Raw genomic sequence first — 14,398 nt, forward strand, 5'->3', positions numbered from 1 at the left:
CCAAACAGGCATCATCAGATTTTAACCTGTCTTCTATTGATTTAACCAGATAATGCTCAGCTATGCCATGGGTCTTAAGCTCATCCCTATAAGGGAAGCTTTGTTGTTTTATTTAAAAACTCTCCTCCATTACAGCATCCAGGGTGTCTCTGGGAGAAACTGTCCGAGAGAGTAGCTGGTACTGTATTTGCATACAAAGCCTTCCTCACCAGAATCTACCTTCCTACACATCTATTTAATAGAGTTTTCTTTTTTCTTTTTTTTTAAGCATGGGAGAAGAAAATCAAGATATTCAGAGGAGCATAATCTTGTTTTGGTCTGCTGTACATAAACACAATTTCTTTCCCATAACCCTTCAGGGTAATGATTATGGCAAATGAACCTATGTACAAGGGAATGAAACAAATCAGCATTGAATATCTATATGCATCCAGGGCACCACCAGGCAGCTTACATGGGCTGCCTCCTTTATAACCCAGCAATGCCTGAGAGTTAGTTCGTTTCCCTTCTACAGATGAAACAGGCACAGAGGGTTGACAGGATTTCCCCCAGGTCCTATGGCTGGTGGGAGGCAGAGCCCACTTTGGAACGTGGCTCTCCCTTGCTCCAAAGTCCATGCCTTTCTAGTCTCTAATCCTCCCCCTTTCGCAGGATAGAATGATTAGTAAAAACAGAATGGTGCTCATTGGGATTTTCCATAAAATAACAGGAATAGCTAACACTTCTTCAGGGCATATTATTATTTCCTCTAACCTTCCCACTAACTCTTTGAGGTAGGTTTTATTATTATCCCCATTTTACAGATGAGGAAGCTGAGGCTCAGGGAACTCAGATAACTTGTCCACAAACTCACAGCTGGTGAATGGAAGAATTGGGTCTCAAGTAGTCAGACCTCAGAGCCTGTACTTTTACTCACTAAGCTCTTCTGTCTGCCTGTTTATACCTAAAATTATAACCTTTAAAAGAGTGAGTTGCATGGTCACATTCCTTTATTTTAGAGACTGGGAAAGTGAGAGTAGACTAGGGACTCTTCCCAGGCACAGAGCTCATTAGAAGTAGAACTGGGATTGGTGCTTCTTATACACGTCTGCCAAGAGGGACAGTCACGCTTAGAATCACCAAATCAGGGCAGCAGGGACCTTCCCTAGATGCCTCCCTCACTACTCCCCATTCACCTTCGTGTTCCACGGGCAGGTCCATAGCTTGTCTGGGGCACACATGCACACGTTGGAGAGGGATTTTGTTTCAGTTTTCAAATAGCTAAAGGAATACCCCAGCCCTACCGCACCCGCAGCGTGTGAGTGTTTACAATCTGCCTTGCACGCTAACCGAAAACCACTTCTCACCCCGCCTCCTTCTCCAAGCACTCAGGCATAGCTCCAGACATCAACTGAGCTCAGCCTTAAAATAAAAAAAGAATCTTCCAAGCTGAAAGGGCCTTCCTTATCTCTTTCCTTCCACCGCTCTGATTAAATCCCCTCTGGCCTGATCCCTGCGTCTTCAGGGGCCACAGCCCTCGCTGAGGCTCCTACCTCATTAGCAGGGTCATGGCCATCACCCCCTAGCTGGCTGTCATGCCACAGGCTGGGCCCTCCGTCTTTCACACTGGCTAGAGAAAGCCAAGACACCAGCTTTACCTTCGCGTTCTCCCTGTTGCACTCACCTCCACACCCCTCCTAGACTCCTTAGGATAGCTCACAGGACCCTTCTAAACTGTGACTAGTCACTGCAGCCTCTTTGTTTTGTGCCCCCACGTGCATGCCCCAGTTGCTCTGGCCCACTTGTAGTTTCATTAAACTCCTGGTGCCTGTGCCTTGGCAATATAGTCCCCATTCCTAGAACGTCCTTCAACCCCTTCTTTATCTGACCATTCCTGGTATATGTCAAGACCCAACTTAGCTTTCCTGCCTTCCCAAAGTCTTCCCCAAATGCCAAGGGGAAAACGACTCCTGCCCTCTTACTCCCGGTGAACGTGCCCATGCATGTGCCCCAGCACCGTTAATCAATCATGGTATGATTGCTTTGTATATCTGACCCTCCCACTAGAATGTGAGTGTCCTGCAGTGGGGATTCTGTCCCTTATGTATTTGTAGCCTGAGTAATTAACAAGGGTCTGACGTTAAATCGGCGTCTAGTAGCAGTTCATTAAATGAGTGAAGTATTAGTGTTGTATGGGGACCAGGAGATGCAAACCCAACTGCTCTCAAGGACCAGGTATATATATATATATATATATATATATATATATATATATATATATAAATATATATTGCATAAAATATATATTGTATAAATATATACAAAATACATATTGTATAAATATATACTATATATATTGTATAAATATATCCTATATATATTATATAAATATATTGCATAAATATATTTTATTACATATGTTTATTATGTATACTAAGAATATATTACATAACACGGAGATTTCTAGTGCCTTTTGATAAGTTCAAAGATGGGACATCATCAGGTCCATACGGACTGGCACGGAGTGGCTGCAGCTCTCTTGGGAGGGAAAATATTCCGATTTTCCACAATCTCCACCACTCCCTAATTCTTCACCGACAACGCGGCTTAGTGCTGATGACCTCTTTTGACACCATAATTGTGCTATTATGTTTGTGATAGTGGAGAAATATTTCTTCATACTCATATTCTATTCAAAGGTGGTAAAATGAAGGAGAAATTGATAGGACTTTGTATGGCTCAAGATGGCCCATTTTACACATTTATATCTCCTGCCTGGCTCGGGTAAGCTTTTGAGTCCGGAAGACCCTTGCTAGAGGGATGAAAACACACGACGCAAAGCGCGTGATGCATCTTCTCCCGTCCGCACCCACCCCAGACCTCAGCAACGCGTCACACTCTCCCTTCCTCAGGATTCTTCTCAGTACAGTGGCCCCGGCAGCCATTCCCAAGCAACAGGTAGCGACAGACAGAATGATGTCCGTTGCCACTCTTCATCGGGTCCAACTCTCTCATGGCCAAGAGCTGGAGACTGTGGTCCAGAAAGCTTAAGCAATCACTGATCTGATGATGATGCCCTCGTGGAACAGATCTCGTGATGCTGGTGCCCAAGCCACCCCACAGGGAGAGAGGAAATGAAGACGTGGCTCACAGTCAGGCTTGGCTTTGGCAAGAGCTGCCAATACACCAATTGGGCTGGATCTGTTACTTTCTTTTTTCTTTCAACTTATCAAGTATCACTTCTCTCTCCCGTGCCATGCACTTGCCTCTCTATAGCCTTCCTGTTCACTTTCCTAGTTCAAACCAACCGTGACAGATTAACTGACCCAGCTATCCCTGGGCTATGTCCCATTCCAGCCTCGGTTCCCCAAAACACTCAAGGAATCGGGGGGAGTACTTACGGCACCCGGAGCTTAGGGAACTTCTGGATGTCATTTTCTGTCAGGTTCTGAAACGAAGACACGGGCAGGTTACAACTCACAGGAGGGGCCTTGGGCCAGGTGAGGAGAGGGAGGTGTGAAACAGGGAGCCGTGGGCCTTCAGCTGAGTGAAGGGTACACCTCCCCCACCTACCCAAAGCCCAGCTTCCAGATGTTGCGTGAAAACCTGTGGTCCTGGTGTTGCCGCGTCTACGTTTTCAAAGGGAATACCCAACCCTGGATTTTAGGTGAAATTTCCTGAGTTCGAAATATCGACAAATAACTTTAAATGAAGCAAACAAACAACCACGCACCGTGAGAGCTAAACCGTGGAGCCAAACCACTCGTCTCGTGAGCCGAATTTGGCCACACGCTGTGACCTCTTGCCTAGGCTCTTACCCCAGACTTCAGGGTCCCTCTCAGTTTCCATATGCAGGAGCTGTGAGAAGCCAGCCTGGAGAAGGAATCTGTGCCCTGATACCAGCAAAAGCCTCTCTCATCAGGGTTAGTGGTAGGATTCAAGAAAGAGGCTTTCCTGAGGGAACAGAGAAGGGAAAGGAGAAAGGAACTCATATTTGTGAAGAACTGACTCTGGGCCTCTGCCTTGCTAGCACCTCGACTAATCTTCACATCAGTCCTGTGATTTAGGAAGTATCAGCGTCCCCATTTATAGGTGAGAAAACCGAGGCCCTGGGATGTTGACGGAATTTTAGCTTGTGGGTGATGGAGCTGAGACTGGAAGCTTGCCCTGTGGTATCTGCGATCGATTTTCTCCCTGCAAATTCCTCTCTTCCCACATCTGATCCCTTTGAGGGACCCGCTGGCCCATGCTGGAGGGAAGGAGGCGGGGGGAAGGGTAAGAGAAGAAGGTGCCCTGGAGGGAGGAGGAGAGGCAGGGTGCCGATACTGGAAACAGAAAAGAGGTGAGCACACTTTCCATGGGATGAATGCCGAGACAGAGAAGGGCATCCACTGGCATTCTGAGGCTAGAGAACCAGGTGGTTACGGTGGAGGCTCTGAGTCAGGCTGGATTTGCATCTTGGTTCATCCACTTAACAGCTGTCTGATTTGGGGCACACAGTTAGGCTCACTGAGCCTCAGTTTCCTTCTCTGTAAAATAGGAATCATTATACTAATAAGAGCCACCTTTCAGGGGTGGTGAGCACTGAATGAGATGATGCGTGTCAGGTGCTTGGCTCAGTGCTTGACACGCCCTATATGAATAATAAACCCAATGTGAATAATTTGTGTGAAAATAAATAATAATTAGCTGGGGTCTGGCTGGCTCTTGGAGGTTTTTGCTTCTTCTGCTCTGGGCTGGGAGCCTGGCAGGTTGTTTGCCTCCTATGGGTAAGCATTGGGCACGCTCCCCTTTGAGCCCAGTGGCACAGGGCTGGGGGCATCTTAGCAGTGTGTTTGTTGGGCCCATCTGCTCCAGCTCTCGGACCCAGGCCCCTCAGTAAACCTGGCAGCAGGGTTGGGGCCGGAGTTTGCCCAGAGTCCTGAGACAATCAGGCTTTTTTTTTCTTTGCAAGTTTTTATTTAAATTCTAGTTAGTTAACATACAGTGTAATATTGTTTTCAGAAGTAGAATTTACTGATTCATCCCTTACATATAACACCTGGTGCTCAACAAGACAAGTGCCCTCCTTAATACCCGTCACCTAGTTAGCCCATCCTCCACCCACCTCCCTCCATCAACCCTCAGTTTGTTCTCTATCATTAAGAGCCTCTTATGGTTTGCTTCCCTCTTTCTTTGGTCCTTTCCCCTATGTTCATCTGTTTTGTTTCTTAAATTCCACATATGAGTGAAATCGTATGATATTTGTCTTTCTCTGACTTACTTTGCTTAGCATAATACACTCTAGCTCTCATCCACATGGTTGTAAAGGGCAATATTTCATTCCTTCTCATGGCTGAGTAATATTCCATTGCATATATATATACCACAAATTCTTTATCGATTCATCACTCAGTGGACATTTGGGCTCTTTCCATAGTTTGGCTATTGTTGATAATGCTACTATAAACATCTTTTTGAGGAAATTCCATACTGCTTTCCAGAGTGGATGCACCAGCTTGACAATCAGGCTTTTGGTCAAGCTTCTTAACTTCTCTCTCTTTTTTAATGTTGACATCCCATAGGCACTTGGGTAGCTCAGTTGGTTAAGCCTCGACTTTGGCTCAGGTCATGATGTCACGGTGTGTGGGTTTGAGCCCCGCATTGGGCTCTGTGCTGACAGCTCAGGGCCCGGAGCCTGCTTCGGATTCTGTGTCTACCTCTCTCTCTGCCCCTCCCTCCCCTGTGCTCTGTCTCTCAAAAATGAATGAATGTTAATTTTTTTTTAATTTAAATTTTAACATCCCCTGTGCATTGGCTTCTCCTCCCTCTCAGGGATGTACCAAGACACATGTTCAGAGTGGCACGCAGAATGCAGGACTTCCTGGGGGTCACCAGAGAGCTGGGGGCTGACTACTGACTGGCCAACGTGAGGATGTAAGCTGAGGGGATCTGAGGAAGAATGTGAAGGAGAAGGTGGATGTGAGCATGGCTGGAGACACAGAGGAACAGGATATCAGGAAAGAGAAAGGCCTTTAGAACAAGGACAGAAACTGGGCGGAAAGATGAGAGATATTTAAACAGGATTTTCAGAGAGTTCTGCTGCGTGATGTAACCCCTCCTCTACCTCCTTCTGAAGCTTCCAGCAACTCTGGGTTACCTGTATGATCACTTATGGTCTTGCAGGAGTGTGATTATGTGGTGAGTGTGTCCTCACCATGGCCCCTGCCTGGGGAGGCGACGTGTGGACACTCCTGCCCGCCCGCCCAGTATCCCCTCTCTCTTGCTCCCTTACTGACTGGACCTGGATTTTGTTAGGGGCAGTAAATGTGCCAAGTCCAAAATATTTAACATCCTACACTTCTTTGGAGGTGGCGGAAGTCACAGGACTCAGTTGTGGCCCGTGAGATATAACCCGAAGTCTAGGGGGTGGAACTTCCAGAAAAGTTACTAGTTTCCTGAAAGCAAGGGGAGGTGTTCCCCACACACTTTTGTGCCTTCTACTCTTTGCCCTCCCCCACTCCATCCTGCCTGGAGTGTGGATGTCAGGTCTAGAGGTGGCATAGCCAACTTACAACCAGTAGGACAGAAGCCACAAGCTTTTTCCATGACTAGAAGGGGCCTGTGTTCTGGGTGACTTCTTTCAGCAACTCACCGGCCCCGAGAGCCTACTCTAGATTCTTTATCACTTGAGAAAGATAAAGCCCTATTTGGTTAAGCCACTGTGGTCAGGTTTCTGTTACAGGCAGCCACCGCCTTCCCAACTGACATGGGTTCCTAACACATTTCATCCTCTTCCTCTACCTTCTGAAAACATGGCACCCCTTTCCCCACCAGACAAGGTCCTACTCTTCTCACTGGGGAACCAAAATGGCAGCAAAACAGATTCAAGGGACCTACTAGCTCCAACAGTGAAGAGAGAGACAGAGAGACAGAGAGACTATGGTCTTCCACTTTTGCCTTCAGTAGCAGAATGGTCCTGGATATTATAAAACCAGGAATGATATATGAGAAATTAGGACTCCGATCAGAGCTCACACTGTACCCAGGGCACCTGGGGTAGAGGGTGGGTATCAGCAGAAGCTGTCTCTAAATACCCCAGTTGTGGGACCAGGAACCAGCTTCTGCTCCTTGCTCTGCGGATTCCTAGTCCCCTTCTTTCCACTTCCTCCTACTCCCACAATAAACAGAACAGCAGTCTCCAGGGACTGACAGGTCCTGGATATGAAAGCAGAGGAGACAGAACTGCTCAGACACTCTCTCTCAGCCACGGAAACAACCCTGTCCTAGTAGGCCTGCAGTTAACACAGGGAGTGTTGCAGGGACTGGAAGGGACTGTCACCCACTCTTGACCCAGTCCAACGTGCTCGTGCTCATGCTCGAGAGGAGAGAGGCTCAGAAAAGTCAAGTGCTTGCTCAAGGTGACCCAGAGCATCAGGGCTGTAAGCAGGACCATCCTCAAATATGTGTTACTCCCTTCCACTCACACTGATAAGTCTCAATCTCAGTTCTCAGTGCTGAAGGCACCAGAAGGAAATACTTACATATAGTACTAATGTGCAAAAGTGACAACAGAACCCCAGGTATTCCGTGGCTCAAAGCTCAGTATGAAGAAATAACATTGTTAAAAACTCATACAGTATTGGGGCTCAGTTGTTTAAGCATCCGACATTGGCTCAGGTCATGATCTCACAGTTTGTGGGTTCAAGCCCCAAGTCAGGCTCTGTGCTGACAGCTCGGAGCCTGGAGCCTGATTCAGATTTTGTGTCTCCCTCTCTCTCTGCCCCTCCCTGGCTTGCACTCTGTCTCTCAAAAATAAATAAACATTAAAAAATTTTTAAAAACCCTCATGTAATGTTAGAGTAAATTAAATGTGTACTTTAGTCCAATTACTAGGTACGTGACTTAGAAAATTCACATCACACCTCTGTACACATTCATATCACACCTCTGTACATGTTTCCTCAGTTGCAAAGGGGGTGGTTAGAGCCTTCCAAAAGATACTTTTTTGCTGTAAAACCAGCTTCTGGAAAGCAGAAATCACATCTTAGCTACCTCTATATTCTCAGAACGTGGCATGGTCCAGTATGTAAAGGGAGCCCAAGAAAATGCTTGTGAAGTGAATGAGTGGGTGAATGCATGCATGATTTAGGTGAAGCAGTGCGTAAACATGTCTTACATGGCATATGGAAGCAAAACTCAGACCAACAGGGCACAGTTTGGTCTCCACATGAAACTTAAGAGCTGCCTAGAAAGGGCAGATGACCATGCGTAGTAGTGAGCTCACCATCACTAAAAGAATTCAAGCAGATGTTAGTGGCAGGGAGGCAATATAGGAAACGGATTGGAGTGCTGAGTGGAAAGCCAGAGCACGTGACCTCTCTGGCCCCTTCTAACCCTGAAGTCTCATGGCCCAGTCCCCTCACTGCTACTGACCACGCCTTGTGAGGAAACACAACTTACCTTGCCCCCCTCACTCCAAACCCAAATTGTGAACATCTACCCATGAGACCTTTGAAGTCTTGTTCCTGCTTCTTTTTGAAGGGTGAGGAAACATGAGATGGGAAGGGCTGGATTGGTAGAGTCGGGTCTGTCTTGCCTATAGACAAAGGTGCTATTTCAAGAGAAATGCTCAGACCACCTTCCAGCAACTTGCTACTTGTCAGAGGTGCATCCCTTTCTATTTAATGGCTTCGTTGCTCATGTAGAGCTGCATCTTAGTCTTACCCTTAAAGCTCTTTGCAACACACTGGAGTAGAGAGAGCCGTATCACATGTGTGTTTAATTGGCAAAAACCCAACTATGTGCATTTGGTAGAGAGAAAGAGGGATGGAATGAAATAATGAGGGTGATTCTACACTTTATTCCACTCAGTAAGTATGTACTCCGGAATGAGAGACGGGAAAAAAGAATCTTCCGTTCTCCCATGTGGTCTTTTTTCCCCTTAGACTTGCCTAAGTATGGACGGCATTTGAATAGATTTTCAAGATTGGGGGGAGGGGGGCTATATTGGATTCCTCCTTCTACTTTGACTATAGAATGTACCTTGGTATCAGTGAAAGACTGGGAGGTATCCTGAATAATAGGATCCCAAGAAGTGATGACAGCAAGGGTCATATAAAACCTCAGAAGAAGGCAAAGGGCTGTGTAGGGGTCCTGAAGACAGGCATTGACTCTGGGCATCCCCAGGAACAGGGTAGACCGGCTGGCCCTGCCATAATTGGTTAAAGTGTGGAACAGCTTTGGTCCCAATGTGTCAAACCGGCCAGCACTTACCAAAAACCGCTGCCCGTCGATGTGGTGCTTTTTCACTGCCTTTTCACAGTCCTTGTAGTTCAGCTGCAAAGAGGAGAGGAGAGTGCTATCAGCAGCAGGCAGGCATATGCCATTGGTTCCCCTTGTTTGCCTGCCCCTGAAGCTTAGCAATTTGTGGTACTTGTGGCTAGCCAGACCCCCTTCCCGCCCTTCCCCCCATGATCGAACAGAGGGGCCCCATCCTTACCTCAACCCTGCTTTCACTTGCCCCTTGGGACTCTCTGAAATGGAGAAATTGCCTCAGTCTAAGGTTTGGGGGCCAATCCCTACAGAAAAGGAGTGACCTCAAGCCTATACGGGCTGTGGCCACATGTCCCTCAGGCAGGTAGAGAAGAGGTCAGAAAGTGCATAAATAGCATCCATTGTCTTGCCACCCAAAGGCAACCTTGGCAAATGTCGCAATGTGCTTCCTACTATGCTTTGTTCTGTTTTAAAATGTTTATTTATTTATTTAATTTTGAGAGAGAGAGAGAGAGAGAGAGAGAGAGAGAGAGAGAGAATCCCAAGCAGGCTCCACACTAGCAGCGCAGAGCCTGATGCAGGGCTTGAGCTCATGAACCGTGAGATCATGACCTGAGCCTAAATCAAGAGTCAGAAGCTTAACCCACTGAGCTCCCCAGGCACCCCACAATGCTTAATTCTAAGCATATTTCTAAATATAACTGAGGTTATAATTCATACTTAATCTTATTATCCTGTTTTTTTCTCTTAAAATTACCTTAAAGTGATAATATAGGCACTGCTTCATGTTCTTGCAAACTTCTTTTAAACAATTATTTTATTAAATTGCTACCATATTGCTGATCATTTAGGTTGTTTACCAGACTGCTGTTCCAATAATGGTACTAGAAACTGCTGATAATTATTGAATGCTTGCTATAGGGCAGGCACTCTTCTATGTATTTAAACCAGTCTTAAGTCTTTAACCCTCACATCTTCCAGATGGAGAGTCAAAGGTGAAGACACTTAAGTAACTTGCATGAGATCCATGGGTAGCAGGTGGCAGAGGGGACAATTGGGCTTCAGAACAAGGCTTTAATGTCTCTGTTAGGAATGTTCTCCTTTTTGTTAGTAACAGTATAACTTATAGCAAATGAATACATTTAAGTGTATCTTAAAACACCATCCAGATCAAACTGTAGACGATCATGGAAATCATTTTGCACACCTCTGTTTAAGATAGATTAAGCTGGATTCTCAGAATAGAGCTCTAAAATCAACAGGAATTATCTTGGTTGCTTTCCCCAAAAGTCACATTAATTGACAATCTTATCAGTTTTCTGTTTCACCTTGTCTTCGACAGCATAAGAATTTGCATTTGAAGTATCTCCAAATGTGACATTTCGGTCTGGAGTATTTAAGGTTAAATGTTTGCCCTGGAGAATCTTCTGTTCTCAACACAAGTGTGAGTCTCACAATTTGTGTCAGCCTTCTTTTGGGGGCAAATCATGGTCTTTTTTTTTAATGGTCAACCAATCTAAAAAGTGAATATATTTTTTGTAGCCTCTTGGCTTGAAAGGGTGGAGTAAATGTTAGAAAGCTCAGAAAAAGCTGATTTAGAGGTCAATGTGGAATACAGGCAGCATCTGAGGCATCCTGAACATCCTTTCTATTTTCACGCAGAGGGGAAGGAGTAGTTCTTATAGTATTTGACTGCCTTTAATTTATCATTTTTGCTGTCGTTATTACCAGATAAGCTCTGATTTTGCAGTCCGCTGACTTTGGCTCTATGTAGACAGACAGCTCTGAAGACTAAGCCTCCCTAGAAGTTTGATTCTGATCCATTAATATCTGGGCTTGGGAGCTAGGATCTGTATTGTTAGCAGGCACTCAGAGGATTCTTATGAGCACCCAGCTTCGGTAGGCAGTGGTCTAGAGCAGGTACCTCGTGTTGTAGATGGGACAACTGAGGCCCAGAGAGGGGAAGGGATTGGCCTAAGGTCCCACAGTGGGTTGGGGACACAGCTGGGATTAGAACTCATGGCTCTGAGCCAGTGTCTCTCCACTGCATTGCCAAGGGGTGCTTTCCTGCCAACTCAAAAAAAATTGGAGGGGTTCAAGAAATCCAAAACATGACCTCTGTCCTCAGGAGCCTATATTCCAGACAAAGGATGAGCTACACATAGCTAAGACAGTAAGACACAAAGGCCTGCCAATCTGCATGGGCCTCCCCAGCTAGGGTCCAGTAAACAGAGCAGGAAAAAAGGTAATATCAAACATGAATTGACCCCTCAGTCTGTTGAGTGCTTCACACGCTATATTTCCTTTCATTCTTTCAACAATCCCATGAGGGTAGTTATTGTTAGTATCTCCATTTTACTGATGAGAAAGCTGAGACACAGACAGGTGAAGTAACTAAAGGAAGGTCACCAAGCTAGCAGGTGGTAGAACCAGGATTCAAACCAAACTGTCTGACTCCAGAGCTGGCTGGGAGGTGTCTCCAATGGGGTCCTGGCCCCCCTCCTTCATTAGAAATTGCACTGCTCATCAATCCTTTGAACAGAATATCTGATGACGAAGACCCTTCCCCAAATGACTCCATGGTCAATTCACTCAATATTTTCTCTCTGGGGGGAACTGAGATGCTCAGGATTTGAAGGGTGTCCATCTGAGTCTGTGGGGGGCTGGGACTTCCTGGATCACAGATTCCCACCATCAGTTTTTCCTTTTGGTTTTATGTCAGGAGAAGGAACCTGTCCCAGTGCTGCAGACACATCCCAGGTCTGGGGTCTCCAAGAAAGAGCCTCTCTCGTGCCCTAGCTCAGGCAGACGGCCATCTTCCCAAATCACCCCTGACCTGTAATCCATCTCCCTGCCCTAAGGGAAGATTTGCCCATGGATTCCGCTGTTGCCCAACTGGGTTCTATATTTCTCCTCACACTGAAGACGGGGCCTGTCCATGCATCTCAGTCTGTTTCCAGGATCCTCTCACTAATTGTCAATTATTGTCTCCTGTCTTCGACTGAGCTAACATGACACTTTATAGCATCTTGGCAGATTTTATCTGCTTGCCCCAATGTATTTGTTCTACGTTTAAGAAAGACGTTTAGAAAAATCCTTCAAAAGTCAGTTGTCCCAATCATTTTTGCACCCACAGTGCTGAACACCTAAGTTTACTGTGACCTTTTGGAGAAAAGAACAAAACAGCAAATAAGGGGATCTATCCCACCATGCCTGGTATCTTCATATCTTTATTCTTTAGGTTGAGGAAGAGCAGTTAGCTACTATATAAGCTCCATGTGTCTGTGGGTCCTGGGAGCTCCATTCCATCCCTCAGGAAAAAGAGAGGTTGGCTTATATGACCTCTAAAGTCTTGACTTTAAAGTCTTATCTTTACGACCATCTGGAGGGTCAACTGAACTCCATCCCAGCCTCCAGGGACAGGGGTATTAGAAGCTCAGACGTCCCTTACAAGACTTCTTATCCCTTGAACAGGGGTAGAGAGTCCCCGAGTCGTGTGGCTTAGGGTCTGCGCCAGCAGATGTCTGACCCGTGATCCCCCCCGCAGATGACCAAGCACAGAGGTCCAGGGCTGGAAGGCAGGACAGCAACACTCAAGTCCCAGGACTGCCGCAAGCTTGACCTTTGACCATGCTGGCAAAACTCTCCCTCTCAGGGGCCTCAGTTTCCCCAGCTCTCTCAAGCAATCACAACCTGGAGCTCATAGCAGTTTTTCCACCTGATTCACAAGACTCTCCTAAAGCTCCAAAGGGACTCTGTTCTCTGTAAGGGTGTGAGGAGCCCTCTTTCAGGTCATGAGCAATGACTGTCCAGACGCCCTCTCTGGCATTGCACATCCTTGCCTCATCCATTCTTCCTGCCCTGCTGTTTCTTTCTCCCAGGCTTGGGGCTCCACTCACCCCTTTCTTTTTCTTTTTTCTTTTTTTTAAAGATTTTTTTAATGTTTTTGTTTTATTTTTGAGAGAGAGAGAGAGAGACAGACAGACAGAGAGACAGAACACAAGTGGGAGAAGGGCAGAGAGAGAGGGAGACACAGAATCCAAAGCAAGATCCAGGCTTCAAGCCATCAGCACAGAGCCTGATGTGGGGCTGGAACCCACAGACCATGATATAGTGACCTGAGCTGAAGTCAGACGCTTAACCAACTGAGCCACCCAAGCTCCCCTCCATTCACCCCTTTCTAGTAAGCAGCCTTGATCTCATTAGTGGTTACAGTCATTCTGAGTATCTAACATGGATGCTGAAGCCAGGCAGGTGTGACTGGAATCCTACCTGTCACATGCAGTCCCTGGGGCTTTGGGTTATCTAACCTCCCAGAGCCTATTTTGCAGCTGAGAAAAGAGGATAGCAGTACTGGGGAGTGTTAAGTGGGACAGTGCCTACAGAGCACAAACATGAGTGCTGGTGCTTAGTAAGTACACTTCCATCTGAGGGCCCCCCTTCTCCCCAGAACTCATTGCCAGGAACACTCAGTGGTGTGTGTGCATCTACATAACACCTGCTCAACTTGGAAGGCTGCCGCGGGGTTGCAAGTTCTTCTGCTATATTTTATCCCTCTCATGTTCTGGCTCCTTCTTCAAGCTCTGCCCAGCCCGCCAAGGGCAGCCAGCCTCACCACCAACAAAACGGCAAGACTCACCTTCCTGAAGTAGTCTGCAAGGTTGTCGGGGTCCCAGGCCAGGACGTCTGAGCGAAAGGGCACATTCCTCAATGCCATGGCTGCTCTCCCAGGACAAAAGTCACAAGCTGAGCACGAGTGCTGCACCCATGGACAGAGAATCCCAAATCTAGAGCGTGGAGGTGTCCTTGGCTCTTCCAACTTCCAGTTACCGTCTGGAACACCCTTGTTGGAACAGACGTCTTTTCTGCTGTAACCAGATCCCAGAGAGCAACGGCTTCCTCTGCGAACAAATATGGTCTCTTCTCAGAAAACGACTCAGCAAGTTTCCTTTACCACTTCCTCTGCTAGGCTCTAAATAAGTAAACAAGGAAGCCTAGCTCTGGTGGCTGGAGAGGTAGAGAGCGACAAGGTTGGTCATCTCGCCCTGGTCCTGGCCACTCCAGCCCTGTGGGAGGGATGGTGAAAGGCACTTAGACTCCTGTGTGAGTCCAAGCGTGTTTCCATTAAAACTCCTGGCCCTCAGATGTTTATACCGCAGTCCTG

At 46.7% G+C, this 14,398-nt stretch overlaps 1 protein-coding gene across 2 annotated transcripts in view; it reads right to left on the reverse strand.

Annotated features, from left to right (window-relative positions):
- The window catches only part of LCP2 (lymphocyte cytosolic protein 2), a 45,737-nt gene extending 31,570 nt beyond the window's left edge, over positions 1–14,167 (reverse strand). Inside the window, exons 1-3 of one of the 2 annotated variants that reach the window (XM_019450268.2) lie at positions 13,874–14,167; positions 9,235–9,297; positions 3,381–3,427 (exon numbers count right to left, since the gene is read on the reverse strand). In XM_019450268.2, coding sequence (XP_019305813.1) covers positions 3,381–3,427; positions 9,235–9,297; positions 13,874–13,951 — 188 coding nt within the window. In that variant the 5' untranslated portion in view covers positions 13,952–14,167. The remainder of the gene's footprint in view (positions 1–3,380; positions 3,428–9,234; positions 9,298–13,873) is intronic. The other variant, XM_053907088.1, reaches the window with a different exon arrangement.
- Between the last annotated feature and the right edge of the window lie 231 nt (positions 14,168–14,398).

This window comes from Panthera pardus, unplaced genomic scaffold (assembly GCF_024362965.1).
Source record: "Panthera pardus isolate Hobbes unplaced genomic scaffold, ASM2436296v1 HiC_scaffold_2, whole genome shotgun sequence".
Lineage (NCBI taxonomy): Eukaryota > Metazoa > Chordata > Mammalia > Carnivora > Felidae > Panthera > Panthera pardus.